Here is a 13,596-nt window from a genome sequence, read left to right as displayed (position 1 = left end):
ATCATTTATAGAAAAGCTGTGTTCAACACATACCACTATTTTTTTCAGAGGTTGAGCATTACTTGCCTTGCTGCAAGTCCGGTGAGAAGGTCAAGAGGAAGGGAAGGGGAAAGGGAATCTCATTTTGGACATAGAGGAAGCAACAATCTTGACAGTCTTACTTGATCCATCAGCCCAGGTGGTGTTTAATAGAAATCCTTTGGGATGTAGCCTCCCATCTGGAGTACTGTGACCAATTCTGGAGCCCCCAACATAAGAAGGACATGGGGCTGTTGGAGAGAGTCCAGAGGAGGCCATGAAGATGATCCTTGGGCTGGAGCAGCTCTGCTCTGGAGCCAGGCTGGGAGAGTTGGGGTGTTCAGCCTGGAGAAGAGAAGGCTCCAGGGAGACCTGAGAGCACCTTCCAGTGCCTGAAGGGGCTCCAGGAAAGCTGGGGAGGGAGTTTGGACACCAGCCACACTCTCTTCTTGTCACTTCTTGCTAAGAGGCAGGTCACCAAATTTACTCCCAGCTACATCCTTGAGTGCCCATCCTTCCCTCTCCCCATGCCCCAGTTTCTCCTGGCCCAGAGCCCTTCCCTCTCCCCATTCCTCTCTTTCCCCCCATGAGTTTGTATTTGGCTTCTCACTTGGTTTGTGTGGCCTTGTGAAAAACCAGCTGCAGCCAGAGAGGAGGCACATTACTGGGTCTGCAGGGAGTGAGAAACAAACTGCTCCCACTTTGGGTTAGTGCTCAATTCAAACCTAAGGAAAAAGGAGGTGGGCAGGGCCTCGCTGGGAGGGGAGAGATTTAAGCATCTTGGATAGCAAAGAGGCTAAATTAATAGATTTTCCCCTTTTTCTGACTTCTCCCCCCACCGAACAATTGTATAGGATATGTAAAAAAGTAAACATTCCAGGGTGGGGGCAGAGCACCCCCTGACACAGGCAGGGTCCTGCTGTACTGACATGGGCAGTGCCACGAGTGGTGCCACCAGCACCTCAAGACACAGCCCGTGGTCCCCACTCCTGTGGGTTTGAATCCACCCACGGGTCTTGTGGCTCCTGCTGGGCTGAGCAGGGCAGCACCTGCTGCCCCCAGCCCCAGCTCCTGCCCTCAGACCTCCCCCTGGGCTCAGCCCACCCTGCAGACCCTCGTGGCTGGTGGAAGGGGGAAGTAAAGTACCTGGGATGCTCAGCAGCTGAGGAGGGAGGAATGATCATGAATTGCAGCATTTGATAATATAGATATGTTTGATAATATATATACATATCATTTGATAATATATGTATATATTGATAATATATTTTATGATAATAAACTAACCTGTGCCATCCGGGCTGTCTCTGCAGTGGCTACGACTTCGACTACGACTATTACAGGGATGACTTCTACGACAGGTGAGCAGGGGCAGCACCAGCCCGGGGGGGGGTTTCCGTGGGGCAGGACCTTCCCTGCAGCGAGGTGGGGTGCAGGGGGATCCCCCAGCCCCACACGGGGAGCAGGAGCCCCAGGCTGTGCCCCGGCTCGTGGCTGAGGGCTGGTCGTGTCACCCGCGGATGTCACCGCAGGGCCGGGGGATGCTGCAGGGCTCTTCAGCCCCCTCTGTCCCAACTCCAGGCTCTTCGAGTACCGGGGCCGTGTCTCCCCGGTGCCCAGGGTGGTCCCGGTGAAGAGGCCCCGTGTCACCATCCCCCTGGTCCGGCGTGTGAAGGCCGCCCTCCCGGTCAAGCTCTTCGCCCGCTCGGCCGCCATCGCCAACAGCTCGGCCAGGCTGAAGTGTGAGTGTGTGCGTGAGGGGACACGGCGGGGGGGACAGGGGGACCTCCCAACCCCAGCCAGGCACCTACAGCACCAGGTCCTCCCAGGGGAAACTTGGAAAAAAAACCCCAAACATCTGGAAACAGCAGCCCAAGCGAGGGCTTTTCAGAAGCCCACGGGCTGCCAGCGTACCAGGGGAGTGTGCCAGCACAACCTGAGCGTGCCAAAGCCCAGTGTCAGCCCCCACAACGTGCCTGGACAAAGGGCACACGGGCTTTTTTGGGTGCACAGGACCACCAGCAGCCCCCTCAGCACCCATTGACCCCAGGTGACTTGGGCCAGGCACCTCAGCAGCTCTGCCAGGCACTAAATGCCTTTTCTCTTCCTCCTCCCTCCCTCCCTCCCAAGTGAAGTGCAGCGAGCTGCAGACAATCAAAACTGAGCTGACACAGATCAAATCCAACATTGATGCTCTCCTGGGCCGGCTGGAGCAGATTGCTGAGGAGCAGAGGCTGTCCACAGGTCAGTTGGGTGCACACGGGAGCCTCAGGGCTGGGCAGGGAGCACTGGGACGTGTCCTGCAGAGCTGGCCTGGAAACCTCTGGGCTCTGACAGGGAGGTGTCCATCCAACCTCAGGTTCCAGGGTGGAAACACAGGACAAAATTCCTCAAATTAGGAAACTGGGGTTTTAAATGATGAGATTTATTTTTCTTTTGTCTTATAGTTTGTATTTCTTTAATTTACTTTTTTGTTCTATTATTCTGTTCCTATTTCTCTTCTCTTCTCTTCTCCTCTTCTCTCCTCTCCTCTCCTCTCCTCTCCTCTCCTCTCCTCTCCTCTCCCCTTCTCCTTCTCCTTCTCCTTCTCCTTCTCCTTCTCCTTCTCCTTCTCCTCCTTCTCCTTCTCCTTCTCCTTCTCCTCCTCTTCCTCCTCCTCTTCTTCCTCCTCCTCCTTCTCCCCCAAGCCTACCACACTCACATGCAGAACAAAGTCCTGCCCAGCCCTCTCCAGGGTTCCTTCCCTCAAAATGAGCAAAACCTCCCATAGCAGACAAAAACCTAACTCAAATATTTACCTGCCAGCTGGATTTGGGGGCCCAGGGGATTTGTGTGATCAGGTTGTGGCCACGGCCACCCCCAGCCCCTGATGCTGGGGCCTTGGCCATGGCTCTTGCCCTCACAGAGGTTCGGAAGAAGGCGGATGGCAGCAAAAGTGAAGTCTCACAAGAAGACACAGCATCAGAGGCAGAGGCCAACACGGAGGAGCCGCTCAACGGGGACGAGGGTGAGGAGGAAGGTCTCGCACGGGATGAGTGTGAAGATGAACTGGTAAGAGAGTTGGGGTAGTAAATCCCTCCAGCCAGAGGGGTTTAGTAAGGGGCAGCAGTTTTACTGGCACTTAATAAATCCCCAGAAAAGTAGATTTTCCTTCCTCAAATCCCATGATTGTTCACAGCTTGTTCTTTCAAACTGTTCTGCTGCTTGCAGAGGCCTTGGCCAGGCTGCAGAACATGACTGGCTCTTGAAATTCCAACCACATTTGCCCTTGATTTCACTGCTTAATTAATGGTTAAAAGAAGTTGCTCTGCTCCCAAGAGAAAAAAAAAAAAAAAAAAAATTCTCAGATGGATTGAAGATTGAAAGCTTTGGCACAGACACTGTTGCATGAACTGCTCTTCCCCACCAACATGGTTGCAACACCCTTACGGACACCCAACGGCCTAAACGTGGTGGTAAAGTCTGAGCAAGGCACAAGGGCCTCGCACGAAGCTAATAATTGGGCTTTTCTGCCATTAGGGGGCTAAGAAAACAGAGTGGAGAGACATCTGCTGGCAGTGACTGAAGAAGAGCTGGTCTTCACTAAGAGCAGATGAACAAGATGACTGTTTCAGCTGCCTTCACTCTGTATTTTCTGTAACTCTCTGGTCCTAAAGTGGCACTGAAATATTTTACAGCCAAAATCAGGCTCATTTGTGCTCAGCATGGGCAGGGTAATGTGTGCAGTTTGTCTGCAGGGACATCCTCTTAAACACTGCAGGAAGACTCCCAGAAGCCATCCTTTATATTTTGCTCCTGACCATACAGCACTGAACAGTTTTGAAGTCTTCCCAGTTCCTGGGGAGTGAGTCCTTTATCTCACACCTCTTTGGTTTGCAGACATTGATGAAGCTTTCACCACCTGCTGCCCACATGGTGACCACACCAAATTATCTGCCCTGGGCTCTGAGGGGCAGTGGTGTGACAGGAGAAGAGTCAGAGGTCACTCAGACAGATCTGACCTCGTAGTTTATTGATGTGTAATCAGTAAATTTGGGTATGTAGAGTATTTATTAAGTACAGATGGACTGGCAGTCAGGACTGCCTCCTGCACCTGCAGTTCATGTGGGATACAAGGCTTATTGTGTAGCCTCACTGTATGTATCTGAAATGTCACATGCATGCAAAAAATGTCACTTACCAACCCATCAATGCCTGGTGTCAGGGAAGGGATCTCAAAGCCTGGAGAGGTGACCTTGAGAGATATCCCTGCTCCAGGGGAGCTCCCCACAGCCAGCAGTGATGGAGGGATGGGCCCTGATGGCTGCAGATCTTTATGGCATGAAGTGGTTGATTTGTGGTTGGATTTTCTGCTCCGTTCACCCAGTTTTGGTCTCACATCAGCCCAGTCTGCAGCCACACTTTTTGCCTTGTTCACCCAATTTTGGTCTCACATCAGCCCAGTCTGCAGCCACACTTTTTGTCTCGTTCCAGTGGTGAGTTCTCACTGCTGGCCTTGCATAGTGGGATTAACTTGGGTTAGGTTCACTTGCTGAGCACCTGCCTGGACCAGAGGCTGGTTAGTTCAAACAAAAGGAAGTCACAAGTGGGAAGGATGTAGTTTATGGCTTGGCATTTGTTGGCACCAGCCCTGCCAACGCTTGGGCAATTCCCAGCACAGAGGCTGCCCTCCCACCAGATGGAGGTGGTAAGAGGGTGATCCAAGTTCCCCAGAGTACAAGGAGGCTCAGGAGGCTTCCTCCATCCATCCATGATGGCACCCATGTTGGTCTGTAACCCTGATCTTCACCCACGAGCTCTCAGCTGACTCATGCCCTGTTCCAAGGCAAATCCCTGTGCATCTGGGCTATTCCTTTGCCACCTCACCTGGCTTTCCTGAAGAGCCTGTTCCCAGGGTGCTACCTGCTCTGGAATTCCTGGGAAGGAGCCTTTGTTCTGTTGCCAGAAGTCAGAAGCCTCCAGACTTCCCTCTCTTGGAAGTCTCCATTCACAGCTCCTTGAGGTGTAGCCTCCATCTGTCCCTTCATGCATTCCAAGTCCTGAGGCTTTTCCCTGCAGGGTCTCTGCAAACACCCCCTTGGTCTCCCTGCCTGCAAAAATTCATTGATCTCCTCCCGTGCCCTGTAACCCAGCCTGCTGCTAACAAGGTTGGGACTGGGCTCCCTTGCCTTTCCTTTCCCATCTTTCCAGTCATCTCCTGGATCCATTTCCATCTCTGAAGCCTGTGCAGGAGATGAAATGCTGCTGCTGCTGAGCACCTGGGCTCCTCATGTCCCTGCGCTGCTGCACAGCTCCAGGAGGGGACTTTCACCTGCTGTGCTTTCCAAACCAGTGTTGTACAAGGAGAGGGCCCTTTTATCCTTTCAATTCATCCTTTTGGAAGGATGAATATGATGAATGGTGTCATCCTGGGTGATGAGTTCTGCTGCAGACTGGGACCCATGGCTGTGTTCAGCAGCAGAGTCGCTGCTTTGGGCACGGTTCACCAGTGCTGGCAGTTCTGTCAGGTGGGAATGCCTGTTCCTGCTGCAGGACACTCCTGGAGCCCAAATTAACTTCTCCCCGTGCTACAGCAAGGCCTGAGCTCTGCAAGCACATGCAGGAGACTTGATGGAAGTGCTGAGCATGGGCTTAACCTGGCCCTGCAGAAATGAGGGCTCCAGCCCAAGTACAAGGACTCGTGCCACAGGCTCAGGCCTTCCCTGGGACATGCCCACTGGAGATGCTGACTCTGGCATAACCCAGAGCAGACACCTGACTTCTATACAAGGGAGGGTGGCCTTCATTTCATCCCAGTGCCTTTGAGGTTCAGCAGAAGCCAGACTTCAGAGTCCAAGAGGGCAGCCCAGGTCTGTTTGGCAGAGCCCTTCCAGAATAAGGAACCAGAGGCAAATTATGGTCTTGCCTGGGGCTGTGTGTCCCAGAAACCACAGCCAGGGCACCCAGTGTCCACATCACGTGTGTTTTGTGGCTCCTTTACCACACTGAGCAGCCTGACACTGCTCTCTCACACCATGGTACCAGCTGGTCACCACTTGTGGGGTGTCACAGGGTCCCAGTTGGGCAGGAGGGACACGTCGTGATTGACTCTTTCTGGTTCCCTTTTCCCTGCAGGAGAACAGCCATTACACAGATGTGGAGGATGCCAGACTACAGTAACCAGGTACAGCCCACTCTCCTTTTCAGGGCCTGATGTTGAGCAGAAGCTTTCATCCCACCAGTGTTGGGATGATGGGGGTTGCTGCTTCAGGAGATGCTCTTTCCCACTGATCCTCTGTGTTTTCCTTGCACTGAGCCTGGCTGCTCAGCTGGGTCACTGACCAGCCCCTCACTCTCTTTCCCAAATCACAAATAGTTGAGGTTCAAGGAAAATGATGAACCTTTTCCCCTTGCTTCTCTCCTTGCAGCCCCTTCAGACCAGCAGTGAGCACCAGTGTGAGGAAAGCACGAGGCTAAACCCTGTCCTGGCACGTTGAGCAAGACAAGCCGAATCCAAGTGCTGCTGTCATCTCTACCTGGCATTCGAAGGAGAAACATGGCCCGACACCTTCCATTCATCTGTAAAGCAAAGACAAAGATAAACTCATCATCCCAGTGAACCCCCTCTACCCCGTGGAATGGATTCAGAGCTCTGCAGCCAGCAGAGGTGGGAACTGAACCCTGCACAGCCCACAACCATCGCTGGGCGGCTGTGTCACCAAACAAGTCAGAGATGTTCTAGAGCTTTTTTGTAGGAGAGGAGGGGGAACTCAGCCTGGCCCAAAACAGACCTTTTTTTTCCCCGTGCTTGGTGAGAGCCAGAGTATTTGCTAACTGGGGGAAAAGTACTGTCTCAGTTTGGACAATTGTTCTCACATTGTTGAAGAAGAAGGTGTGGGGTGAGCTGTGGTCATCTCCTCCCCTGTCTCTTTTGCCCCATGAGCCACAATGGGTACACGGTCACCTGGTGGAAAGGAGTGGGTGCTGGTGCATCTGTCCTGCTCCTCACAGCTGCCTGGAGAGAGGGGCAGGGGAAAGGACACTGCCTGCAAGAAAGCAAGTGATCCCAGCCAGGAGAACCAAAGCATACATCACCGTCAGGAGTTTGGTCTCCTCGTCTCCACTGTCTCCACTGTCAAGGCTGAGCACGTCTCTGCAGGGTGAGGGGGTGCAAGCATGTGTGGAGTAGACCCTTTTCTTGGACTAGCTGCTCCCTGGGAGGGATGTAACCACCTGCCCAGTGCCAGAGGCATCAGCCCCTTCCCCAGGGTGCTCATGTCTCCTCGGGGCCCAGCTTGGCTCTCCACCCTGAGCTGGCAGGGCAGGAGAGCAGCCCTGGCAGCAGCTCCTGGCTCAGCAGCTCCTGGTTCAGCAGCCCCTGCTCCTGGCTCAGCACCAGGCTGCCCAGCACCCGCTGAGCCTGAGCAGAACAAGACTGGTGAAGACCCCCAGCACGATGCATGTGGCTGTGCCAGCACCTCCCCTGCCTGCCCCAGTTCCAGCTGCTTTTCACCCATGCCCTGGCCTGAGGGCAAAGGTCTCTCAGCCTTTCTCTCCTTGTCCGTTCCTCCTTCATGGGTTTATCCAGATGTTCTGTGTTCAGGGGCAGATGGGACTGAAGCTCACACAGCACTTTATTCACATCAGATGTGTCCTGCCCATCACCCCTCTTACCCTCCGAAACACACCCACCCACATCAGAGCTTTGGATCCAGAATGGTGTCCACACCTTCTCCTTGGTCAAACCCTCCCACCAACCGTGTGGCCCCCAGGGTCTCTGGAGTGCTCTGGAAAGGGACTCCTGCTTCCTGCTCCAGGCTGAAAGCCAGACCTCATCCACAGCATCTCTCTTGGAAGGGTGAAGGGGACAAACAGGTCCTGGGGACAAGGCTTCCCTCCCCTGAGGACCATCCTGGAGCAAGCAGGGCTCTGGAAGCACAACGATTTCTTTGCATTTCTTGGTTTCCAGTGATTCAGGAGGGATTCAAGGGATAACTGTGCTCTCCCCTCCCTTCTTCTGGTTCCTGTACAATTGGTCCATTGTGTTGTACTGAGCCCTTGTAGAGCTGTTTTCTAGGCTTTGAGAGATGAGCTGCAGTTTTTGCTATGAACTGACTGTGATGCTGATGTTTGGGAGAAAGGTGACCTTGTACATACAATCCTGTATAATAAAAGAAAGAAATCTAATTTGCTTTCACTCTTCTCTGGCTGTCGTGCACATACACACATTTTTTTTCCTCCCTTTCAGACAAGTCTTCCCCTTTCTGAGCTTCAGCTCTGCCTGCAGGATTTGCTTTCCCTTACACAGGGTATATCCCACTGGGCTGAGCAAAGCATCTGGGCTCACAGGGGCTCTGGGGCTTTCCCTCTGGAGGCCTGGAAACAAATTTGATGTAGGAGGAGACAAATCCAGGCCTTTAATCTCTGGACTTTGCACTGGTCCAGCTCTTAACAGACTGGAAAAATGAGGCTGCTGTTGCAGTTTGCACAAGCCAATGGCACTAATGAAAGCTGCTTAAGCACAATGTCCCCTGGCCACCTCTCCAGCCCCTTCCTGTTGCCAGCTGGAGTGATCAGCCAGGCCCTGGCATGTTTGGCTCCTGAGCTGTCTCTGGAGGGCACCAGTGACCACACGGGGAGCACCAGTTGCCACCCACTTCCCAGGCTTTTTTAAGTTCCCAGTTCTAGAAGGTTGTCCTGCTGAGCCTGGTGTGAGTTGTCACCCAGCACAGGAGGGCAGAGCTGCCTGGTGCACCCATTCAAGTTCATGGTGAGTCTGGGGATGCTTGAACATCCATCCCTCCCTCCCTCTCTTCCTCCCTCCCTCCCTCCATCCATCCATCCTTCCATCCATCCTGCTATCAGTCACCAGTTCCTTTCAAGACAAGACAAGACAACTCACAGCTGGATGTCTTAGTGGCTGGGAAGGAGGAGGAAAGACAGGGTGGAATGGGGAAGAAAAAAGTATGTCACAACATTTGACCATCAAGAAGATCAAAACTGGCCCAACTTTTGGTTCATTGAGCTGTGTAGTTGGGCCCTGACAGTGACCATGGCTCAGAGCCTGGGAGAAGGGCAGAGCTTCCCAGCTCCATTCCTGCCCTGAGCCCTGGCTGGGTGGGCACAGTGTCCTGCAGCTCATCATCTCTAGGCCAGTAGAGCATGGTCTAGGTCTGCTAGGAAACAACTGGTTCCATTTTGTTAATTATTCTGGGGGGAGAGGGAGGGACTTTGAGAGCTCTCCCAGAGGCCCCTTATGGAAATGAACGTTGCTCTTGGCTGCAGGTGGGGCCTCAAGGAAATGAGGTCTGGGCTTTTCATGCTCCTGAAGTTCTGTACGTGACCAACCAGAACATCTTGGCATGAGGAGGTGAGGGAACAGCAGTGGGAGGGAAGGGAACACACACCACCCCTTTCATCCCTTAAGGCCATAAAGCAGCTGCAAAGCTCCCTCCTGACTTCCCTGGGTCCATCAGGAGAGGAGGTATCCTGGGCTCCCTGAGCTTTCCCAGGGATGGAGAGGAAGGACAAGGGGAAAGGCAGGTGTGCACTGCAGGGGCACAAGGCCCAGGGTCAGAGCTCTGGAGAAAAAAGCAGGTGAGAGCACATGGGCTGTAGGTGTTCCAGGACTCCAGCACAGCATTTATAGTGAACACAGGACACAAGGTGCAGACAAACACTCCCCAGCTCCTCCATCCCATCTTTCCAAGCACGGACACACAGGTGAGGTTCAGTGAGGGGTGCTACATGCTCAGAGCACAACGTGGCCTGTTCACCACACCCATCCTCATCCTCACCCCCTGCCCAAGTCTCCCCTGCTGTCCCAGGGGAACAGGCTGCAGTGAGATGGAGCCCCATTATGGGCTTGTCCAGGTTAACAGTAAGATGTCTCATCCTTCCCGAGGCTCTTTAGATGACCATGACACAAAATGATCATAGAATCACAGTCATAGAATCATTAAGGTTGGAAAAGACCTCTAAGATCACCAAGTCCAACCCAGCATCACCATGCCAACTAAACCATGACCCAAAGTGCTATATCCACGTTTCCTGAACATCAGGGGTGGTGATTCTATCACCATTCTATCTATGATTCTATCACTGCCCTGGGCAGCCTGTTCCAATGTCTGACCACTCTCTCAGTACAGATTTTTTTTCTAATATCCAACCTGAACCTCACCTGGTGCAACTTGAGGCCACTTCCTCTCATCCTGTCACCCATTCCATGGGAGAGGTGTCAGATTGAATGTCACCCTACATGCATCCAACCTCCTTTTCCATGATCCAAAGTGTCCTGGTGTGAGGATAGAACTCATTTTCTCTCAGTGATTTTACATTGCAGTTGAGTCCCTTCTGAGTAGCTGCAGTTGCTGAAATCAACAGCATGTTTTCCACTCAGTGTCTGCTCCTAGGACTGACAACACTCCATGTTTATAGTGAGGGTGGGAGAACAGGGTGCAGAGCCAAGGACACTGCTTGGGTCTGAAGAAAACCACGTAGAATCATAGAAGATGCTGAGTTGGAAAGGACCCATCAGGATCATTGAGTCCAACTCCTGTCCCTGTGTAGGGCACCCCAAGAATCACCCCACGTGCCTGAGAGCATCTTATGCTCTGGAACCAGAAGGGAATAAGGGGTCACACCTGAGATCCTCCTCTGGGGAGGAGCAGACCAGACAGGTGACCAGAGTTAACCAAAGCATCCCATCCCAGCCGTGTCATACTGGATATAAACGTGAGGGATCACGAGGGGCTCACCCCCCTTTGTCCATGGCTGGCATCCTGGGAGGACTCTGTCCATTTTATCTGCCTTTGATCCCAATCCCTGCATCCCTGCACCCCAGTGTCCCACCACCCCAGTGTCCTGACACCGCAGCGTCCCTGCACCCCCATATCCCTGCACCCCAGTGTCTCTGCACCCCAGTATCCAACCACCCCAGTGTCGCGGCACCACAGCATCCCTGCACTCCAGTATCCCTGCATCCCAGTGTCCCTGCACCTCAGTGTCCATGCACCTCAGTGTCCATGCATCCCTGTATCCCTGCACCCCAGTATCCCTGCATCCCAGTATCCCTGCACCCCAATATCCCTGCACCCCAGTATCCCTGCACCCCAGTGTTCCTGCACCCCAATATCCCTGCACCCCAGTGTCCCTGCATCCCTGTATCCCTGCACCCCAGTATCCCTGCATCCCAGTGTTCCTGCACCCCAGTATCCCTGCACCCCAGTATCCCTGCACCCCAATATCCCTGCATCCCAGTGTCCCTGCATCCCAGTGTCCCTACATCCCAGTATCCCCGCATCCCAGTATCTCTGCACCCCAGTGTCCCTACATCCCAGTATCCCTGCATCCCAGTATCCCTGCATCCCAGTATCCCTGCATCCCTGCACCCCAGTGTCCCTGCATCCCAGCTCCACATCTGCCACTGAGTCCAGGACTCAAGTCTGGGACCTTTCCAGGGCCTGCCCTGCAGCCTCAGGGTGACGTGGGCACTCTTGTGGGTGTGAGGAGAGCACGAGAGGCTTTTGTGTACAGTTGTGTCTGTCAGGGTCGATTGCCTCACTTTTCCCCAGTGCTGTCTCATCACAGCTGTGTCCTTCAGCTTCCAGCCCCTCAGAGCCTCTCTCCCTTATTCCCCCTCTTTTCCCCAGCAGGGCAGGGAGGGGGTTAGCACAGACCATCTGGCCTTCACTGCATTGCCAGCCCAGCACTAAACCATCACACAGTGTCCTCACAGAGTCACTGCCTGTCAACAGTCCTTGGCCTGCTGGGATGTGGGAAGATGAGGGTTGGGTCTGTCCATGCTCCCCAGCACTTCCCCCTGGGCAAGAGTCAATTCAACATCTGCACCTTCTGAAGGGAAAAAAAAACAACCAACACGAACCGAGCGACTCCAACGATCATCCAGGCAGTTTCCATCTTGTGAACTGGAAAAAAAAGAAGAAGAGAAGGCTCTTGGTGAAGCCTTTCCCCACCACCCACAAAGGCAAGATCCCATCACCAAGCACCCTGGGCCTCCCTTGGCTTCTCACATTTGCTGCTCTGCTGGATGCCAACCCAGCTGGGTGGGGTGGTGACAGCCCCCTGGGCTTCCCTGGAAACAAGAGGGAAGGTTCTGCTCCCCACTGCCCCACCTGGGCCTCTGCAAAGGGAACACCAGATGTATGAGGCTGCCAACACACTTTGGGCTGAAATGTGGTGGGAAGAGCAAACATGCAGGAAGCTTTGGGGCTCTGCAGGCACCCGAGCAACAGAGCAGGGCTTCTCCAGTCCCAGACCCTCCTTTTATGTGCTTCTGGACCATCTGCCAGGCCAAACCAGCCATAATCCTGCATTCAGTTTGAGTCAGAAGAAGCAACAAAAGCTGACTGACTTTAATGAAGCCTATTAACTTTAACGAGCATGACAATGAATGTCCATGCAGTGCTTTGGCAGAACTTCAGTTACTGCAACTGCAACAGGACCCATCTTTTGATGAATTTGTACAAGCCACTTGCTGCCTCTGTGAGAGCTGTCATACCCCTCCTGCATTGTCTTCCCATCATCTGCAGGAGGTTTTTCCTCTTCTCATGAAAGTTATGGAAACATACGGAGATGTGGTCAAGAACCCCAAGGGCTCCTGGTGGAGCACGGGCAGACTCCACCAGGAAAACAAACCCAAGCTCTGGATGGGGACAGTCTGATGCCAAAAGGAAGTTTCCGTATCTGAAATCCCCTGCAGGAGGTGGCAGAGGGGCCTGAGCAGCCCTGAGCCCAGTGCCACCAGCACCTCACGTGCTGTTCCAGGTTAGGGAGAAAACCCTCCAGTTCATCACCTTTTCATGGCCCAGATTTACCTCCCAGCATGTGGACTTTTTTCTCTGCCAGCTTTGAGAGGGTTCCTCCAACACAGCCTCCTATGGATCCCAGGTTTCACTCGCTCCCTGGGCTCACAGCAAACGAGTTGCACAGGAGACCCAGAGCAAGTGTGATTGGGACAGACAAGGGGTGAGAGAGAGAAAAGGGAAGGACAGAGGTGAGAGACGAAGGCAGAAGCAGGAACAGGAGCTCCCAGCCCTGCCTCAGGGCTGCCTGCAGCCCCTGAACCTTCTTGCCGACCCTTCCACTCCTGTTTGCAAGCAGATGTTGCTGAAGGTGAAGCACAGACCAAAGCTGCAGCCTCCCCAGTTTGCTCACCAGCCACTTCCCCACCCTTCCTGCCCCACTGGTGAGCAGCTGCTGCAGCTTCTCCTCAGCACCACAGCTGGACTCACCACGCTGTAGAGCCCAAGCTGTCCCCCTTGGCTGTGGGGTTGGCTGCCAGCAGCTGAGCAGGGACACTTCCAGCAGCTCAGACCATCACACTCTGGGCACAGCAGGAAGAGCTCCTTGAGGCCCAGGTGGAAGTTTCCTGCATGAGGACCATGTCTGAAAGCTGGGAAGCTCCAGGAACTTTCACCTATACTTCTCCTTGGTTAAAACCACTGCGGGTGTGACAAAGTGGCAACATGAGGACAGGCTGAGAGAGCTGGGGTTGTTCAGCCTGGAGAAGAGAAGGCTCTGGGATCATCTAGTGTAACCCATCAGACAAGTATCCCCAGGACATTTTCCAGTTCTCAT

The 13,596-nt window shown here is 53.6% G+C and overlaps 1 protein-coding gene across 1 annotated transcript in view; it reads left to right on the top strand.

Moving 5' to 3' along the window:
- The window catches only part of RALY (RALY heterogeneous nuclear ribonucleoprotein), a 120,805-nt gene extending 112,621 nt beyond the window's left edge, over positions 1-8,184 (top strand). Inside the window, exons 5-10 of the mRNA XM_051633534.1 lie at positions 1,332-1,379; positions 1,600-1,760; positions 2,149-2,262; positions 2,924-3,069; positions 6,133-6,181; positions 6,426-8,184. Of these exons, the coding sequence (XP_051489494.1) occupies positions 1,332-1,379; positions 1,600-1,760; positions 2,149-2,262; positions 2,924-3,069; positions 6,133-6,177 (514 nt within the window). The 3' untranslated portion in view covers positions 6,178-6,181; positions 6,426-8,184. The remainder of the gene's footprint in view (positions 1-1,331; positions 1,380-1,599; positions 1,761-2,148; positions 2,263-2,923; positions 3,070-6,132; positions 6,182-6,425) is intronic.
- The last annotated feature ends 5,412 nt before the right edge of the window (positions 8,185-13,596 follow it).

This window comes from Apus apus, chromosome 15 (assembly GCF_020740795.1).
Source record: "Apus apus isolate bApuApu2 chromosome 15, bApuApu2.pri.cur, whole genome shotgun sequence".
NCBI lineage: Eukaryota > Metazoa > Chordata > Aves > Apodiformes > Apodidae > Apus > Apus apus.
This window is presented reverse-complemented; position numbering and strand designations above follow the sequence as displayed.